Consider the following 15155-nt stretch of genomic DNA (forward strand, 5'->3'; position numbering starts at 1 on the left):
GGCCTCCACAGTCACCAGATCTCAATCCAATAGAGCACCTTTGGGATGTGGTAGAACGGGAGATTCGCATCATGAATGTGCAGCCGACAAAACTCTGCAGCAACTGTGTGATGCTATCATGTCAATATGGACCAAAATCTCTGAGGAATGTTTCCAGCACCCTGTTGAATCTATGCCACCAAGAATTAAGGCAGTTCTGAAGGTAAAAGGGGGTCCAACCCGGGACTAACAAGGTGTACCTAATAAAGTGGGCTGTGAGTGTATATCTGACCTTTTAAATTCACCTATAGCAGCTGTCTATGTTGCCTATAGGTAGATCTTTCTCACAATATGAAGGTCATCCGGGAGGGATTTTAGGATAAAGAACAGGCCTTTATCACAGACTTTAGGAAAAGCACAGGTGTACATAACAAAATTAATAATTCCATTCCATGAGTCCCATTTAGCCGCTTCAGTTTCAGGGTTGTAGTCCTGTGCATGCTCGTCTTGCAGTCATGACTTACAAGGACTAATACAATGTGCTTTTCTTCTATGATAAGCTGTGAAAAAGGTCTATTGCATGATTCAAGTTGTGGCCACTCGAGATGACTTATCATGGGAAGGAGTCAACAATGAGAAATGTTGGCAAAATAATTTCAAATGATATTTTTTGACTGAATTCCTCAATATTGATTATGTGACATCCAATATTAGTACGGCAAAAAGGTAGGAGCATTGGAACTTCATTACACTTAGGCCTTCTTAAAAAATTCTGGGTTTTAAAGGACATATCAAACTTTGTACCTCATCTTTTATATATCTCACAGTTTGTTTTTCTTTACAATGAGCATTACAGCCTGACATCAAGCATTCTTGCTGGACAAACCAGCAAAACACATTTAAAGGGTCAGTTAACCAAAATTGGGGATCTAAAATAGTGCTTTTCAAAGGGTTGTTTTTATTATATTATGTTATAGAATTGCATATAGACTTGTCTTTTTATTAAAGCAGGGTAATTCATTTTATTATCAGAGAGTTAATGCTATTTCTTGACGATCTAAGAGGAATAAAATATGGGCTATTGCAATATGGCAACGCTAGAGGGCGATGATCCGTATAACCTGATTTGTTGCGTACTAAAAAAAAAAAAATCAGCGAAGAAGAAACAACTGACAGACAAAATGGCTGTGGGACGAAGCTAGCCGCTGGGCTAATGTAAACATCCACCAACAGTAGACTGGAGCTACAGAGACGATAACGTTACCCGATAGCTTTTTGACACTGCGAATGAGACTGTATGTTGACACAAAATTCACGCAGCGTCTTCGCTAGCATAACGTTAATTTGGCTTGTTAGCTTAGCTAGCTAGGTTAGCTCTGTAATTAGCTTAGGTAAACACTGGCAGCTAACTGTGGTTTAGCGTGTTGATTTAGCGTTTTTTTGTTAAACTTTTGGCGTGTGAACATTCCGGTTATTTGTAACCGCAAATAGTCACCTTCCAGAGTGATATATCTGTATGAGACATGGCTGTTTTGTGAGGATATTGTGTTAGAGTTTTGCTCTGTTCAGTCCTGAGAGAATAGCTGCTAACTTAGCTATTAGCGAATGCTAACAAGTAGATAGGTCAGAGCTGAAGACATTCATCAGACACGCAGTTAGAGTCGTCAGGGCCTTGATTAACTTAAACACTGTGGAATTTGTTACGATAAACAACTGTAGTGTCAAGACTAACTGGCCGGGTCTATTTAACGACCTGTGGTGAGATTTGGATATAAGCTCAGCCGACGGAAGAGTCACTGCTGTACAAAGTTGTTCTGCAATCTTGAATGGATTAATGTGCAGCGAGGCCTGTCTGTTTGATCATAAAACAAAGCACCATTGTTGGTTGTACTCACTGTTTTGGTTGTTGAAGTTTCCTGTCTTCTGGTGCCCCCAGCAGTCTGTCTAACTTTGGTGAAGGATGATGAGCCAGCGGCGTGGGATCCATCTGGACCAATCAGAGCTGCTTTGCAAAAAAGGATGTGGTTTTTATGGCAACACTGGCTGGCAGGGCCTGTGCTCAAAGTGCTGGCGGGAGGAAAATCAACGAGAAAAGCAAAAGCAGATCCAAGAAGACTGGGCACTTGCTGAAAGGTTTGCCTGTGCCCTGTGTAGTCCCAAAATACAAATACTGTCTCTTTCTCTCCTTTACCTCTTCATTTTGTTGGCTCGTTCTCGTGTCCGTGTGTCCAACCTTCAATGATTACAGCTGTACTGTCTTCTCCACCCCAGGCTGCAGAGAGAGGAAGAGGAAGCTTATGCAAGCAGACATCAGAAAGCCCAATCACAACATACCATCACACCCTTCAGCCGGTTTGAGGAAAGAAAAACTAAGGAGAAGTCCAGCAAAGTCAACACAGTCACAAAGTTTTTTATTCCTTCCACAAAAACACCACCGAAAAAAGGTACATACTGTTACACGTACTGTCATTTATTAAACCTCCCAGCCCCTTTAATGTATGTCATCCCCTCTCTGCCCTATGCCTTTCTTGTCTTTCTCTCTCTCCTTGAAAACAAAGCAGAAATGCCAAAAAAAATACTGCCTGCAGTTTTGCGGAACTGGTTCTGAGTACGTGTTTTACTGGAAAAACATTTAAGAAACAAAACCAGACTGAGGTCACCACAATTTTAGCTCAATAATCTGTTTGTGGTTTCTGGTCAACCCTTCCTTAGAATTCATTGCTTGATAACCTACACACACTGTCTGGTGAAAATAAGATATTACTCGCAGCACGTAGGGCTTCTAGAAAGCCTCTGTTTTTGTTTTTGCAGCTTTGGTTAAACTAAAATTAAATGGCTTCCCCCCAGATGCTCATTTCGATGCTCACTCCAGCCCAAGCCCGAGCTCCTCTACAAGCCGGCATTCCTCTGTGGACAGTGACCATGCAACGCGAGAGTTCATTGATTTCCTCAAGCCTCTGAAGTCAGGCAGGGAGATCTTCAAACAGTGCAGGGCCTTCACTGAGAGCATGGTATATAAGCGGGTGAGCTAAAGTGGATTACTCATCAGTGTTTTGTGTGTTTGTGGGTGTAAATAGCTTGACAGAAATATTTAATTCCTATGAATGAATAGTTTGCAAATGTGAACAACCTGTGAACAAGATACTTACATTTATTTTTAGTATAAGATTGTGTTTTCACTCAAAGTCATACAGCACTGTTAGCAGTCCTGATTTTCAGGTTATTGCGATTGCACCACTGTCCACCAGTTTGTATCTTTGATACTGTCCCATTACTTCTGTTCCTGATTTATAACTTAACACTTCTCCAAATTAACGTTGCAGCTGCTGAATAAATGGAGCTTCAATTGCTTCAACACAAATGCTGATTGTATTATTTTTTGCATGACATTGTAAAATTCCTTAAACAATTCCTCTGCATCTTGTGAAACCTTGCATGTTTCCCTGTGAGATGCTAGAAGTCACAAAGTGAAAACAGGTGTTTTTAAATACATAATGGGGAAATATGCCCCTTCAGTCATTACAGATGTTTGTAGAAAGTCAGTTTGTTAAACATTTCAAAATATCAATATCAAAATTATGCACAACATATTACTCTTTTATATTTGGGCTTGATTTTAATATCTGTACCCTCTAGCTTGTTTTGAAACTGAAATTCAATTCAGTCTGATCTGAATTGTTCATTTCCATTCTTTGCTCAGGACATGGGTGCTGATGAGCTGTCAGAGTGTGTGCAGGACTTCTACCAGAACCTCTCAGACCGTCTCCACACCCAGTTTAAAGGTACTGCTTAACTCTCAAGAAGACTCTAAACAGTGAATGTCACTAACATTATACAGCGTGTAATGCTGTTGCTTTGTATATCTTTGATGTTTGTGCTTTTGTGTGTCTAGGTTCATCAGATCACGTAGAGAGTGTTATGGATGAAGTAGAGAAGTACATGATGACTCGTCTCTACAAAGAAGTGTTCTGTCCTGAGACCACAGATGATGAGAAGAAAGATCTGGCCATTCAGAAGAGAATCAGGTCAGCAAACAAAAGTTGTAGTAATGCTTAAATTTGCTACATGACTAATCACTGATTTCTCTGCATTCCCTCTGAGCACAAGGAAACGCAATTGCAGAGACAAGAACCTAAATCGTTACTGTTTTCTGTTACAGAGCCTTGCATTGGGTCACCATTGAGATGCTGTGTGTTCCCGTAGATGAGGAGATTGCTGAGGTGTCGGACAGTGTAGTCAAAGCCATCACAGGTAAGTATTGTTAGGCTTATTTTTAAGGAAAGGCCATGGTTGGACATCACCGTGTTTTATTAGCTGTATAGATCCAGAATTCGTTTGTCACCCTCTCCTATCTCTGCATCATTTCAGATGTGATTGAAATGGATTCAAAGTGTGTGCCCAAGGAGAAGCTAGCGTGCATCACTCGTTGCAGCAAGCACATCTTCAACGCCATCAAAATCAGCAAGAAAGAGGCAGCATCTGCAGATGACTTCCTTCCCACACTCATCTACATCGTGCTGAAAGCGAACCCTCCGAGACTGCAGTCGAACATCCAGTATATCACCCGCTACAGCAACCCCAGCAGACTGATGACTGGAGAGGATGGTTACTACTTCACTAATCTGGTGAGGAAATGAGTACATGCTTGCATTTAAGTGGTTTGTTGAGTATGTCAGCTAGTCTCCATGTTTCTGAATTTTTTGTAGAAGTGCTGCCAAATTGTGTGGTATTATACAGACAGGTGTTTCTATTATTTTGTCCATTACATTTTTGTCAATGCGGATAGGCTAAATGACAGAAACACCCCTGTGCATAATTCAATGCAGCACCACAAACTCAAAAATGAGTATAAATAACAAAAACCAGATGTCAGATTTTTGTATCAGTCCAGCTCATCTAGAGATTTATGTTAGAAGCAGCTGAGTTACAAGTCAGACAGCAGTCTCAATAAATCATGATGCAATGCCGCTATAAGACGTGTAACATGGCTTTATTTTGAAAAACCTCTTGCTTCACTGTGGTGTTGTTCACTCTGGTAGCAAAGTGGGAAAAGACAGATTGAGAAAAAGAAGTTAACGCTGACTACTACGTCAACCGTTTGTCAAAAATTACCTTCTGGAATTCACTGAATGTCAAAATCAGTGGGAAAGTATTAACATCCCTAGAACACATAAGACTAAAAGTGGTCTTGATGTATGCTGTTCCACTGGCAGCACCATATTCCAGGTTGCCTCTCTAGGGTTTTACATTTAAATTCATTTAAGTCTTAAATATATTGCAGCTTTGTGTGCTGCTTTTCTCCTTGTGTAGTCTGTCTTCGAGTGGTTAACAACTGCTTTTATTTTGGTCATGGTCACCAGTTTAGTTGGCATTAAAAGCTCTAAAAAGTTTTCAATCTGAGTGAACATGGGACATCCTGCTAGGGCAAGTGGTTGGGATGCCACAGATTGATGGCATCCATAGGTGAGATTTTCTTTTAATGACTCTCCACATCTCCTCTCCCCAGTGCTGTGCGGTGGCCTTCATTGAGAAGCTGGATGGCCAGTCTCTGAATTTAAGCTCTGAGGAGTTTGAGCTCTACATGTCTGGTCAGGCGTCCCCCCACTGGCCACCATCCAGCGAAGCTTCCTCCTGTTCTCCAGGCGGCGCGGCTCTCAGTCAGGTCCACAAACGGTTGGATCTGCTAACAGGGCTCGGGGAAAGGCAGGAGCGGGTCATGGAGAAGGCTCGCCAGCTGGAGAGCGACCTCATCGACTGGACGGACGAGGTGGAGCAGAAGGTGCAGAGCGTCCTGGAGAGCTTTCCACCAGAGACACAAAACCCTCCTGCACCCTCAGCTAGCGGGACAACTTCTGCATCAGCAATAGACTCTGATAACGTTGAGAATGAGCACCTGCCTCCACCACTGCAGCCACAAGTGTTTGCTGGTTGATGTGAAGAGCTCGACTCAAAAAAAAAAAATCCTCTAGATGCTTTACTCCACCCTCCCCCTTTTCCCTGCTGTTAAATGTTGCTGTCTGTATGCACATACAGCAGCTATCTGATATGGATCCCATTCATCTCCATTCCATCCATCCAAGTCCAAGAGGCCCTGCAACTACACTGAACAGTAACAGAGAGTTAGATGAGGAGATATAACCACTTAGCGTAGAAGAAAGGCGAAACAGGTAGTCTAGCTCTGTCCGAAGGTAACTAAAAGCAAATAAGTATTTCCCAGAATTTCCTGGATGCCAAATACACTCCGAGCCTCCAAGCTTTGTCCTGGTTGCAAAGGATTTGGTGCAGTACCTGTGGTAACGCCCTGCTTCAAGCACACACTGGTCTATTACATTCTGCTTCCTCAAAGCGAGACGTGCAGGGAAACCTTCCACAGAGTGGCGTCCAGGAGACATCCTGATGAGAATCCCCAAACCACCTCAACTTCTGCTCCTTTAAATGCAAAGAAGCAGACTGACTCCACTCCAAGCTCTTCCCGAACACACCCACAATGACATCTTCAGTACCTCAGTGCGTCTTCATTGTTGTTATTGCAGTTACGTTTGAGCAGACGGGATAAATGGTTTGGATGTGAATTTGAAACATGTTTCTGTCATTCACAGCTTTTCAGACAAAACCAGACGTTGTTTTTGTGTTGTGATGTCTCTAAGGTTGGGTATCATTTAAAAAAAAATTATACCAATACCAATACCAGCACGCTCAAAGTAACAAATAGAGTACTTCATTTGATACCTTTTTTCCCTGCTTCATTCAGTACCTGTTTAAAATGTTTTAATGACATCTCGGCACACTGAACTACACTGAGCTTGACTTCACCACACCACAGAGTGAATACCTTGTAGCTGCTGTGGTAGTGGGCCAATCTCACGTCAAATTAAATTGAAGAACTCTCACAGTGAAATAGTCTTTTTCTCTAGATCTGGGTACAAAAAGGGTGAAATGCAGGTATCGTGACTGGAGACGTTTTGATACTACTTGGTACTGGGTTATTTCAGTCGATACCTTAAAGAGGTTGAGTGCTGATACCCAGCCTTAGATGTCTCCAGGTGTAAACTGACAAGTGGAGGCTCAAGTGGACACACAGAGCCACACTGCCCAAGTAACCTCCAACAACTTTACAGGAATTTTTCAGTCAAATATGTTTTTGGCAGAGGAAATGGTGAAATCTGAATGATGCGAAACCTAACTTCCCCTCACTGAGACAACCCTCCAGCTCATGCTCGTGATTCATGCTGTGTTTATTGTGTGTTTCTGCAGAGAAATATCCGGAGAGAAAGAGACGTGCGTGTGTGTGACAGTTGTGCATGCGGTTGAGAGTGCGAGCGTGTGTTGCATGGACATGTTCCATTAATGTCGGTGAATCATAGAGTCCTCCAGCTGCGTGTGTGTGGATATCGTAGTCATGTTATCATGCCAGACCTCTCAACTCCAGTCGTAAGCTGGGTGTACAGAAGTGATTTTATTTTTCTATAGAGTGGCAGGTATCAATTCTTTTGGATGCAATAGGAGACATTAATCCTGTAATATTTACAGTAGTACTCTTGTTAAAGAACATTGCTTGAAGACATGTTACATGAATTCTAATGATTCAATAGTAAAATTTTCATTTATTTCGCAAGAGGGTGTTGTAAGCATGTCCCATAAAAGGTTTTAGGTGATTTTTTTGTTTGTTTTTTTTTGGGGGGGGGGGGGTTCGGCCTGTCAGAACTGTTGGATTAAATAGGTAAGAAGAAGTCAAAGATGATGCTGTTTGCTGTAAACAAGTCATAAAAAAACACTCCTATGGTCGGTTATTCTACTAGTGCTGAAGAATCATAGCATAACCAGTTTAATTTATTTTGAAGCACTTTTCTTCTGTTTGATTTTAAAAACTCTTGTTTGAGAAGTGAATTTAATGAAGGAAGTAATGGCTTTATTCAGCCGAAAGGATAAATGATAATTGGTGAAAGCAGTGTTGTTAAAGTGTGTCTGTATTTGGCAGTCATGTCTGGGAGAGTTTTGTTTTGCTCATGAGCTAAGATTTCCTTCTGTTGCTAGACTTGTATCTTTTTTTTTGAATTGTTATTTGCAGCACGTATAGTCAGTGTGCAGCTGCTGTCCAATTTTAGTTTGAGAACAGACTTTTAATGCAAACTTAAACAATAGCTTGAACAGCTTCATATTGCACTGTATGCAGAAGCCATTTATCAGGTATTTTAATGAAGTTTAAAACATCATCTTTGTAACCTTATAGGTTTGTTATTGTATCACATATGGGAGAAAGTAACTCAATACTGTCTTTTATTTAAATGTAACTTATTGGGGCAGTATTGGTTTATTTGCCTCTGTGGGTGTGTGATGATGGTTAATAAAAATTGAAAATGCATGTGCAGTTCCTGTTCATCGTGTAGTTGCACATGACTCATAATTTTGCAAGACAGGATTAAATAAAGAGCTGACACACTGAGATTTTAACTTTCCGTACGGTTCTGGATCAGAGTGGAGAAATGAAAAGGATAGTGATTGTATAAGTTTAACAAAATACAGCATTACTGGGATTCATGAACCTTTTCTCCCTTTCCCAGTGTGTGAATTTACAAAGTAATTTCAGTATTTGTTATATAGTCAAGAGTAAATGTTTGGGCTTTAATTCCCAGACGGGGGGATTCTAACATTACAGCAGCACAAAAACTATCTGAAGAGGTAGGAAACACATGAAGAACTGTTTAAAATGAATAAAACAAAGTAAGAATGTATTTAAAAACAAATTCATTACAGGACCTAGTTGGAGTTAGTCTGACTAAATCATGTGAGTATCTTCCAAAGTGACATGTTCCTCTAGCTGTCGAAGTAAGAAAAGATCATTTTCTCCAGCAGGCAAAATAATGTAACTTTTAGCATTAATATGGAAAATACAACAGATACATTAAAAAAGACCAAACTAGTAGAATTTCCAGAGATGATTACTCAGTGCCAAAAAATGCTCTCCACTTCATCAGAGAATGATAGATCAGCATTTACTGTGTCCTTTTTTAACACTATGTATTGTGATTTGTTTCATTATTCCTTCCCATATATCTGTCAATGGGTGTAGCCACATTTTGACTGAAATTCAGAATCAGAAAAATAAGGGTGTGTTACTTTCACTTCCCTTAGTTTTTTACTAAACTTTCCAGGATGAGATGTACATCAGACGAGGGGATTAGGTAGAAATGAAGGAGTAACCTAAATAATATAAAGTAAAAATTAAATTCAGTACACATTATTTACATTAACTGCAATATAACAAAAGATGATTGCTACTGAAATCAGAAATACTTGATCGATCCCCAGGGAGAAATTATGATTCGTTACGTCACGTTTTCATAAAAATGCAAATACAAAGTATTTAAAACTATAAAAAAAATGCACATTATTTAACAATGTTTAACAAGAATGTATTTAAAGACACAAGTGCATCTCAGAAAATTTGAGTATCATGGAAAAGTTCTTTTTTCCCCTTAATTCAGTTAAAAAAGTAAAACTTGTATATATTCTAGATCCATTACACATAATGTGAAACATTTTCAAGCCATTGTTTGTTTAAATTTAATGATTACAGCTTATGAAAATCAAAAAATCTGAAAATTATGTTCATTTGCACTCAGGACTTGGTCTGGGCTCCTTTTGCACGAATCACTGCAGTAACGTGAGGTGATATGGAGGCCGTCAGTCTGTGGCACTGCTGAGGTGTTATGGAAGCTCTTGCTTTGATAGTGGCCTTCAGCTCTTCTGCGTTGTTGAGTCTGGTGTCTCTCATCTTCCTCTTGAAAATACCCCATAGATTGTCTGTGGAATTCAGGTCAGGCCAGTTGGCTGGCCGATCAAGCACAGTAACACCACATGGTCAGCACACCAGTTACTGGTAGTTTTGGCAATGTGGGCAGGTGTCCTGCTGGAAAAGAAATCAGCACCTCCGTAAAGCTTGTCAGCAAACGGAAGCGTGAGGGACTCTAAAATCTCCTGGTAGACGGCTGTGTTGACTTTGGACTTGAAAACAACAAAGTGGCCAACACCAGCAGATGACATGGCACCCCAAACCATCACTGGACCTCTAGACACTTGGATTCTTTGCCTCTCCGCTCTTCCTCCAGACTCTGGTACCATGATGTGGTTGTGTGTATTGACCCAGACTGACATAGTTAATTAGCTGAGTAGAGCTCTTCTCAGGACTGTGTGAGTCCAGATTATATACAGTTTTCACTTTCTGAAATAACTGAATAACAGAACTTTTTCATGATATTGTATTTTTTTTTCTGTATGTGTATCATGCTTAGTATGTGAATTATGTAAATACCTATCATAATGCCCATTTGTTCTTGTGAACTCTGTTGTGTTTGAACAAAGAAATCCCCGTCTGTTTCCACAAAAGTATGCTCGCAGTTCAAGAGGAAAAATAAACTTATGTCAGAAATTAAAGGGTTATTTTTGAAAAAGGGGATATCCTGTGTGATGTGTTAAGAAAAAAGAACATCATTTTCACTTCCCTCCCCAATTTGGAATAAAAGAATCTCCCTCAGTCTCACAAACAGAGACCATCACAATGGACAAGGTCATTTTCCTCCTTGGTGAGTTTCCTTCAGCTCATTCGGAATATCTCACTCACTTAACATTGTCTTTAAAGAATTTTTTATCAACCTTAATTTGTCTAATGCTCGATTATCTTTTTTTTTCAGTTCTTTCATCACTACCACAGCTTGTAGTACCCGATGGTATGTACCACATATTCTTCCAATTAGATGTTAACCTTATATTTCCACTGAACATGGGCATTATGTGATTTTAAAGGACCAGTTTGTATGAATTAGTGGCATCTTGCAGTGAGGTTGCTGATTTCAACAAACTGAATACCCCTTCCTTCACCTCTTTGTTTCCAAATATATAGACTAGAGAACCTGCGGTGGCCTCAGGTAATGTGAGGCCACTGTGGCTACTGTAGAAACTTGGGATGTCCTGACCTGATCTCAATGATCTGTATCAAGGCCGATCAAGGCATTTTTAACTGATCTTAATTGACTATATTAAGCTGTGTAGAGCCTGAACCGACCCTTTGTTTTACATCAGCTGTCACACAGGTGTTTTTATATGTGAGGCTTTCGTGAACAGTTACACAACATGTGCAGAAATCGTCAACTCTCCAATTCTGCGTCTCCCCAATTAAACACCACACATCATAAACAACAGCAAAATGCAGTATGAGAATCTTAAAGGGATAGAGAAATTCCCTTGAGGAATGGGAGACTCCTTGGAAATGCTCCTGCTCCCTATGTAGATATGATGGGCTCATTCTAAATTAACCAACACACAACAGTTCTCAGACACTTGTGAAAACATAGTTATAAATATTATATTCTGTTTCTGCCAATAGATCCCCCTAAATCCTACACACTGGTGCTTTAAGTACATAAGTTGAACATTAATATTCATAATTAAAACATACAGTGCAGGTATACAAATGATTTAGATTCTTTTGGAGTATTCCTCTCTAATAAACCCAAACGTGTTCGTCTCCATAGTTCACTTTGTGACCTCGTTCAGAGCTGTGGTGGAGATGGTGTCAGGGGATTCAAGGATCTTCTCTGGAGAGAGTGTCCGACTGAAATGCAGCATTCCTGATGGCCACAGGTCTTCCTGGAATTACCTGTGGTTCAGGGGATCTGAGCAGCTCCCACAGCGCGGAGAGCACTTCGTTCTGTGGAGAGCCAAGATTCAAGAGAGTGGGAAATATTACTGCCAAGGAGTGAGGGACACAGTGGTGGGAGACATACACACCCTCCAAAGTCTGCCTTTTGAGGTTAACGTTGATGGTAAGATTTTGTTTATTATAGTGCCATTTAATTAGAAATCTAACTGATTCACATGTCAGGGCCTTCTTCCTCTTTTGCTACTCCTGTTAACACTGAAAATTGGGAACTGCGAAACTCTTGCTGCCCTGAATGTCTTAAGTATTGCATGGTGCCCCTTGTGTGTTTGTTTTGCTCATCTCAAACATCATTGGCCTGTTTTATTACTGTGAGCATCAATATAAGACCACAAGACGTTATCTCGATGTAACTTAATTCTCTGTTATCTTTGTTCAGGAGGGTATGCCATCCTGCATGTCTCACCTCAACCCAGCTTAGAGGGAGACACATTAACGGCCACGTGCCGTGTTCGAGGCACACCCCAAATTCATGAGGTGATTCTGTACAAAGATGGCCTTGAAGTTATGAGACAAAATGGCATCAACCCATATTTCAACCTGACCAACCTGACCATCGAGGACCAAGGAATGTATTCTTGTAGGGCTTCCTGGGACGCAGAGAGACGTACACGCTCTGTAATTTCAGTTGACACTCCACTGCAGGTCGTAGGTGAGTCTATATACTGGGTTACTTTTGTGTTTGGTTGTGGCTGCACATGTTGAAATGATCCACATTTTGTGAAATGCACTTGTTCACCTTTTTGCTGAGAGTTAGATCAATGCCACTCTTACCTCTGCATTCAGTATCTAAAGCCAGTTTAAGTTTCAAGCTTAGTGTGAGAGGAAAACAGCTGGCTCTGTATGCATAAATAACTACCCACCCACCCAACCAATCAGAAGCAGCTCCATCGATCGGGAGCACTTTGACTGATGCACAGCTGTCAATCATGACGTCAAACCCCCTTTTTATGGCATCGCACAGCTAATTAAAATCAAACTTACCAGACAAACACTTGGACATACATCAACGTGATAAAAACTACCTAAAATGGCAGAAACCATCTTTGGAAAAAATCAATTTGACGTTTACTTGGATCTTTTAGTTTGGCCCATATCCCATCTGCTAACATGGAGGGGTTGGGATTTATGACCTACACTGCACCCAGCCACCAGGGGGAGATTGAGATGTTTTGGCTTCACTTCTTGGGAGCTGTCATGTCGTCCATCTTCATTATACAGACTTTGACTATTTCTTGACCGAGCGTACGTGATTGGGTCACTTTGTAGAGCCTTGTTTTTTCGGAAAATCGCTGCACCCAGCCAAGAGATAGTCCCAAACACTGCATAACCAACTGTAAAACCATAAATTGTTGTTTTACAACTACACTGAATGCTAAATAAAGGGCTACAACCAGCAGTGAGTTAGTTTAGCTTAGCACAACGAATAGAAACAGCCACCCCAGCTCTGTCCAGATTAAATAAATATTAAATCTGTGTATCCACATCTCTAACTGCACTGGAGTTTTTTCTGTGGTTTAAACAAACAAAATATAATTGATGAGTCTTAGAGGTGCTGTTAGGCAGATTTTGTTACCTTTGGACTGAGCCAGGCTGACTGTTTCCCCCTGTTTCCAGTCCTTATGCTAAGCTAAGATAACCAGCTGCTCGCTTCATATTTTGTGTACAAGTATGAGAGTTGTATTAATCATGTCATCTAACTCTCAGCAAGAACGAAAGTGAAAAATCCTTTCACAATACATCAAACTATTCCTATAAATAGAATTTACCATAGTTGTTCTCAGCCTAATTTCCACCTAAATACAACAGGGAAGACATTCCTGAAATTATTTTTAAACTATTCAAATATATCAGTAAAGTTTTGTCAATAATATTTTGTCTTCTGTGGCTCTATCAGAGGTTGTGTCGCAGGCAATTTTGGAGATTGTTGCCGACAATAACCAGGTTCCAGTAAATAAGATGAAGCTCATCTGCCACGTCCAATACAACGTCCGTGCTCCTGCTCCTCCAATACACTACTATTTCTACAAGAATAAGAGCCGACTGGGAACAGCAACCTCTGAGAACCATGATCTGGTTAAACGGGATCCAGGCCAGTACAGCTGCAAGGTCAAGGTGCCTCAGTTGGGTGTCACCAGGTGGAGTACACCCCAGAACTTTGCACAAGTGACAGGTACTTTGAAGTAAATGTAACCTGTTGTTTGTCCTCGACTAAAAGTGAAAACCCTAATCTTCTTCTTGAACTGTCAAAACTGTGAATAATTGCACAGCAGTTGCGAAACTTCTGAGGTCAACTTGTCTCTGACCCAATAGGACCACAGATGATGAGGCCTCCAACTCTTCAGCCAAGAGACCTATTGCCTTTAGCTCCCCCAAACTCACCCCCAGACCTCCCCCTGCCTCCTGCGTCTGAGCCAACAGCAGCCCGGCCCTCCCCTCCCCAATCAACAGCAACTCCTATTTTTATTCAGTCTACTAAAGTAAGCACCCAATCCTCAGATCCCTCAGAGAAGCCTTCACAGCCAGCACCAAGCATTCCACCTACAGTCCAGCCTCTCAACCAAACTGCCACTCCTGTCAACATGTACGAAGAGTCTGGGGAAATGTCTGGAGATGGTGACTGGCCCGATGAAACAGAGGACTGGGACGCGGAATCAGGTGACTGGCCCGAGGGCTCAGGTGGCTGGCCCGAGGGCTCAGGTGGCATGCCTTAGGACTCTCCAGACACTGTCCCTTGGTGACAAGCTGTCACACATTACAGACCAGTGCAGAATTAATGATCCTAAATCAGAGTAATAATGCACTATTGCTACATCTTTAACTATCTGATATAAATCACGCATACAGGGCCACTGAGCTGCCACTGCACACTTTTTAAATGATTCATTATGTAATATTAATTTTACATGTTAGCAGCTGTCAACTTCATGATCTCATGTACAAGACTAACTGGATCAGTAGTGTTGGAAATAATAACAAATGCTATATTGGTTAAAGCAAATAAAGCATTTCATAAATCCTACAGTGTGTACTACTGGATTTTATTTTCAGTGAACCCTTTTTACAGCCCTATGATACAGCAGTACTGCTTACATATTGGTATAATAACATGGACAGTGGATTTACAGTAAGAAGAATAATACAGGCACAGTGATATTAACACATACATTTTTATGTCTCATTTTTTTGCAATTACATATATTGATTGCCTGGGTCATCAGTGAGAGTGTACATAAACAGGAGTAGATGACGGAGTGAAAGACAGGAAGAGCAAACAATAAGGTTGTTAAGAACTTCTGTGAGACAGATGAGGGAGACATGGAGTCACGTTGTTTAACTGAGGGCAAAAACATTTTAGGCAAAGTACATTGTTTAGTAACACTGTGCAGGGCTTGTAGAGGATAACAGGGGTCCTTAAAAACAGAAAAGGCCTCTGCACACCCAAATGCATGATGGGTGC

General features: G+C 40.9%; 2 protein-coding genes across 4 annotated transcripts; both read left to right on the plus strand.

Moving 5' to 3' along the window:
• The first annotated feature begins 1127 nt into the window (after nucleotides 1-1127).
• On the plus strand, nucleotides 1128-8341 carry rabgef1l (RAB guanine nucleotide exchange factor (GEF) 1, like). 3 transcript variants are annotated; one of them, XM_050057742.1, is made up of 9 exons: nucleotides 1128-1274; nucleotides 1916-2112; nucleotides 2251-2423; nucleotides 2827-3002; nucleotides 3680-3761; nucleotides 3872-4004; nucleotides 4139-4230; nucleotides 4348-4604; nucleotides 5486-8341. In XM_050057742.1, exons 2-9 carry the CDS (start codon nucleotides 1940-1942, stop codon nucleotides 5909-5911), a joined length of 1512 nt encoding a protein of 503 aa, XP_049913699.1. In that variant the 5' UTR covers nucleotides 1128-1274; nucleotides 1916-1939; the 3' UTR covers nucleotides 5912-8341. The 3 variants fall into 3 exon arrangements, with proteins under 3 accessions (XP_049913699.1, XP_049913709.1, XP_049913718.1); XM_050057752.1 differs by having other exon boundaries at nucleotides 1919-2112; XM_050057761.1 differs by lacking the exon at nucleotides 1128-1274 and having other exon boundaries at nucleotides 1876-2112.
• Nucleotides 8342-10490: 2149 nt separating this feature from the next.
• On the plus strand, nucleotides 10491-14717 carry LOC126398440 (Fc receptor-like A). The gene is made up of 6 exons (XM_050057786.1): nucleotides 10491-10562; nucleotides 10671-10706; nucleotides 11511-11801; nucleotides 12075-12347; nucleotides 13593-13868; nucleotides 14009-14717. Exons 1-6 carry the CDS (start codon nucleotides 10538-10540, stop codon nucleotides 14407-14409), a joined length of 1302 nt encoding a protein of 433 aa, XP_049913743.1. The 5' UTR covers nucleotides 10491-10537; the 3' UTR covers nucleotides 14410-14717.
• The last annotated feature ends 438 nt before the right edge of the window (nucleotides 14718-15155 follow it).

This window comes from Epinephelus moara, chromosome 2, assembly GCF_006386435.1.
Source record: "Epinephelus moara isolate mb chromosome 2, YSFRI_EMoa_1.0, whole genome shotgun sequence".
Classification (NCBI taxonomy): Eukaryota; Metazoa; Chordata; class Actinopteri; order Perciformes; family Serranidae; genus Epinephelus; species Epinephelus moara.

Bases quoted from the DNA above. Each gene is read 5' to 3' on its own strand.
- rabgef1l (XM_050057742.1), top strand. From the start codon at position 1,940: ATGATGAGCCAGCGGCGTGGGATCCATCTGGACCAATCAGAGCTGCTT. The intron at 3,762-3,871 runs GTACTGCTTAAC...TTGTGTGTCTAG, and splicing joins TCTCCACACCCAGTTTAAAG to GTTCATCAGATCACGTAGAG. The intron at 4,605-5,485 runs GTGAGGAAATGA...TCCTCTCCCCAG, and splicing joins GTTACTACTTCACTAATCTG to TGCTGTGCGGTGGCCTTCAT.
- LOC126398440 (XM_050057786.1), top strand. From the start codon at position 10,538: ATGGACAAGGTCATTTTCCTCCTTG. The intron at 10,707-11,510 runs GTATGTACCACA...TCGTCTCCATAG, and splicing joins ACAGCTTGTAGTACCCGATG to TTCACTTTGTGACCTCGTTC. The intron at 12,348-13,592 runs GTGAGTCTATAT...TGGCTCTATCAG, and splicing joins CACTCCACTGCAGGTCGTAG to AGGTTGTGTCGCAGGCAATT.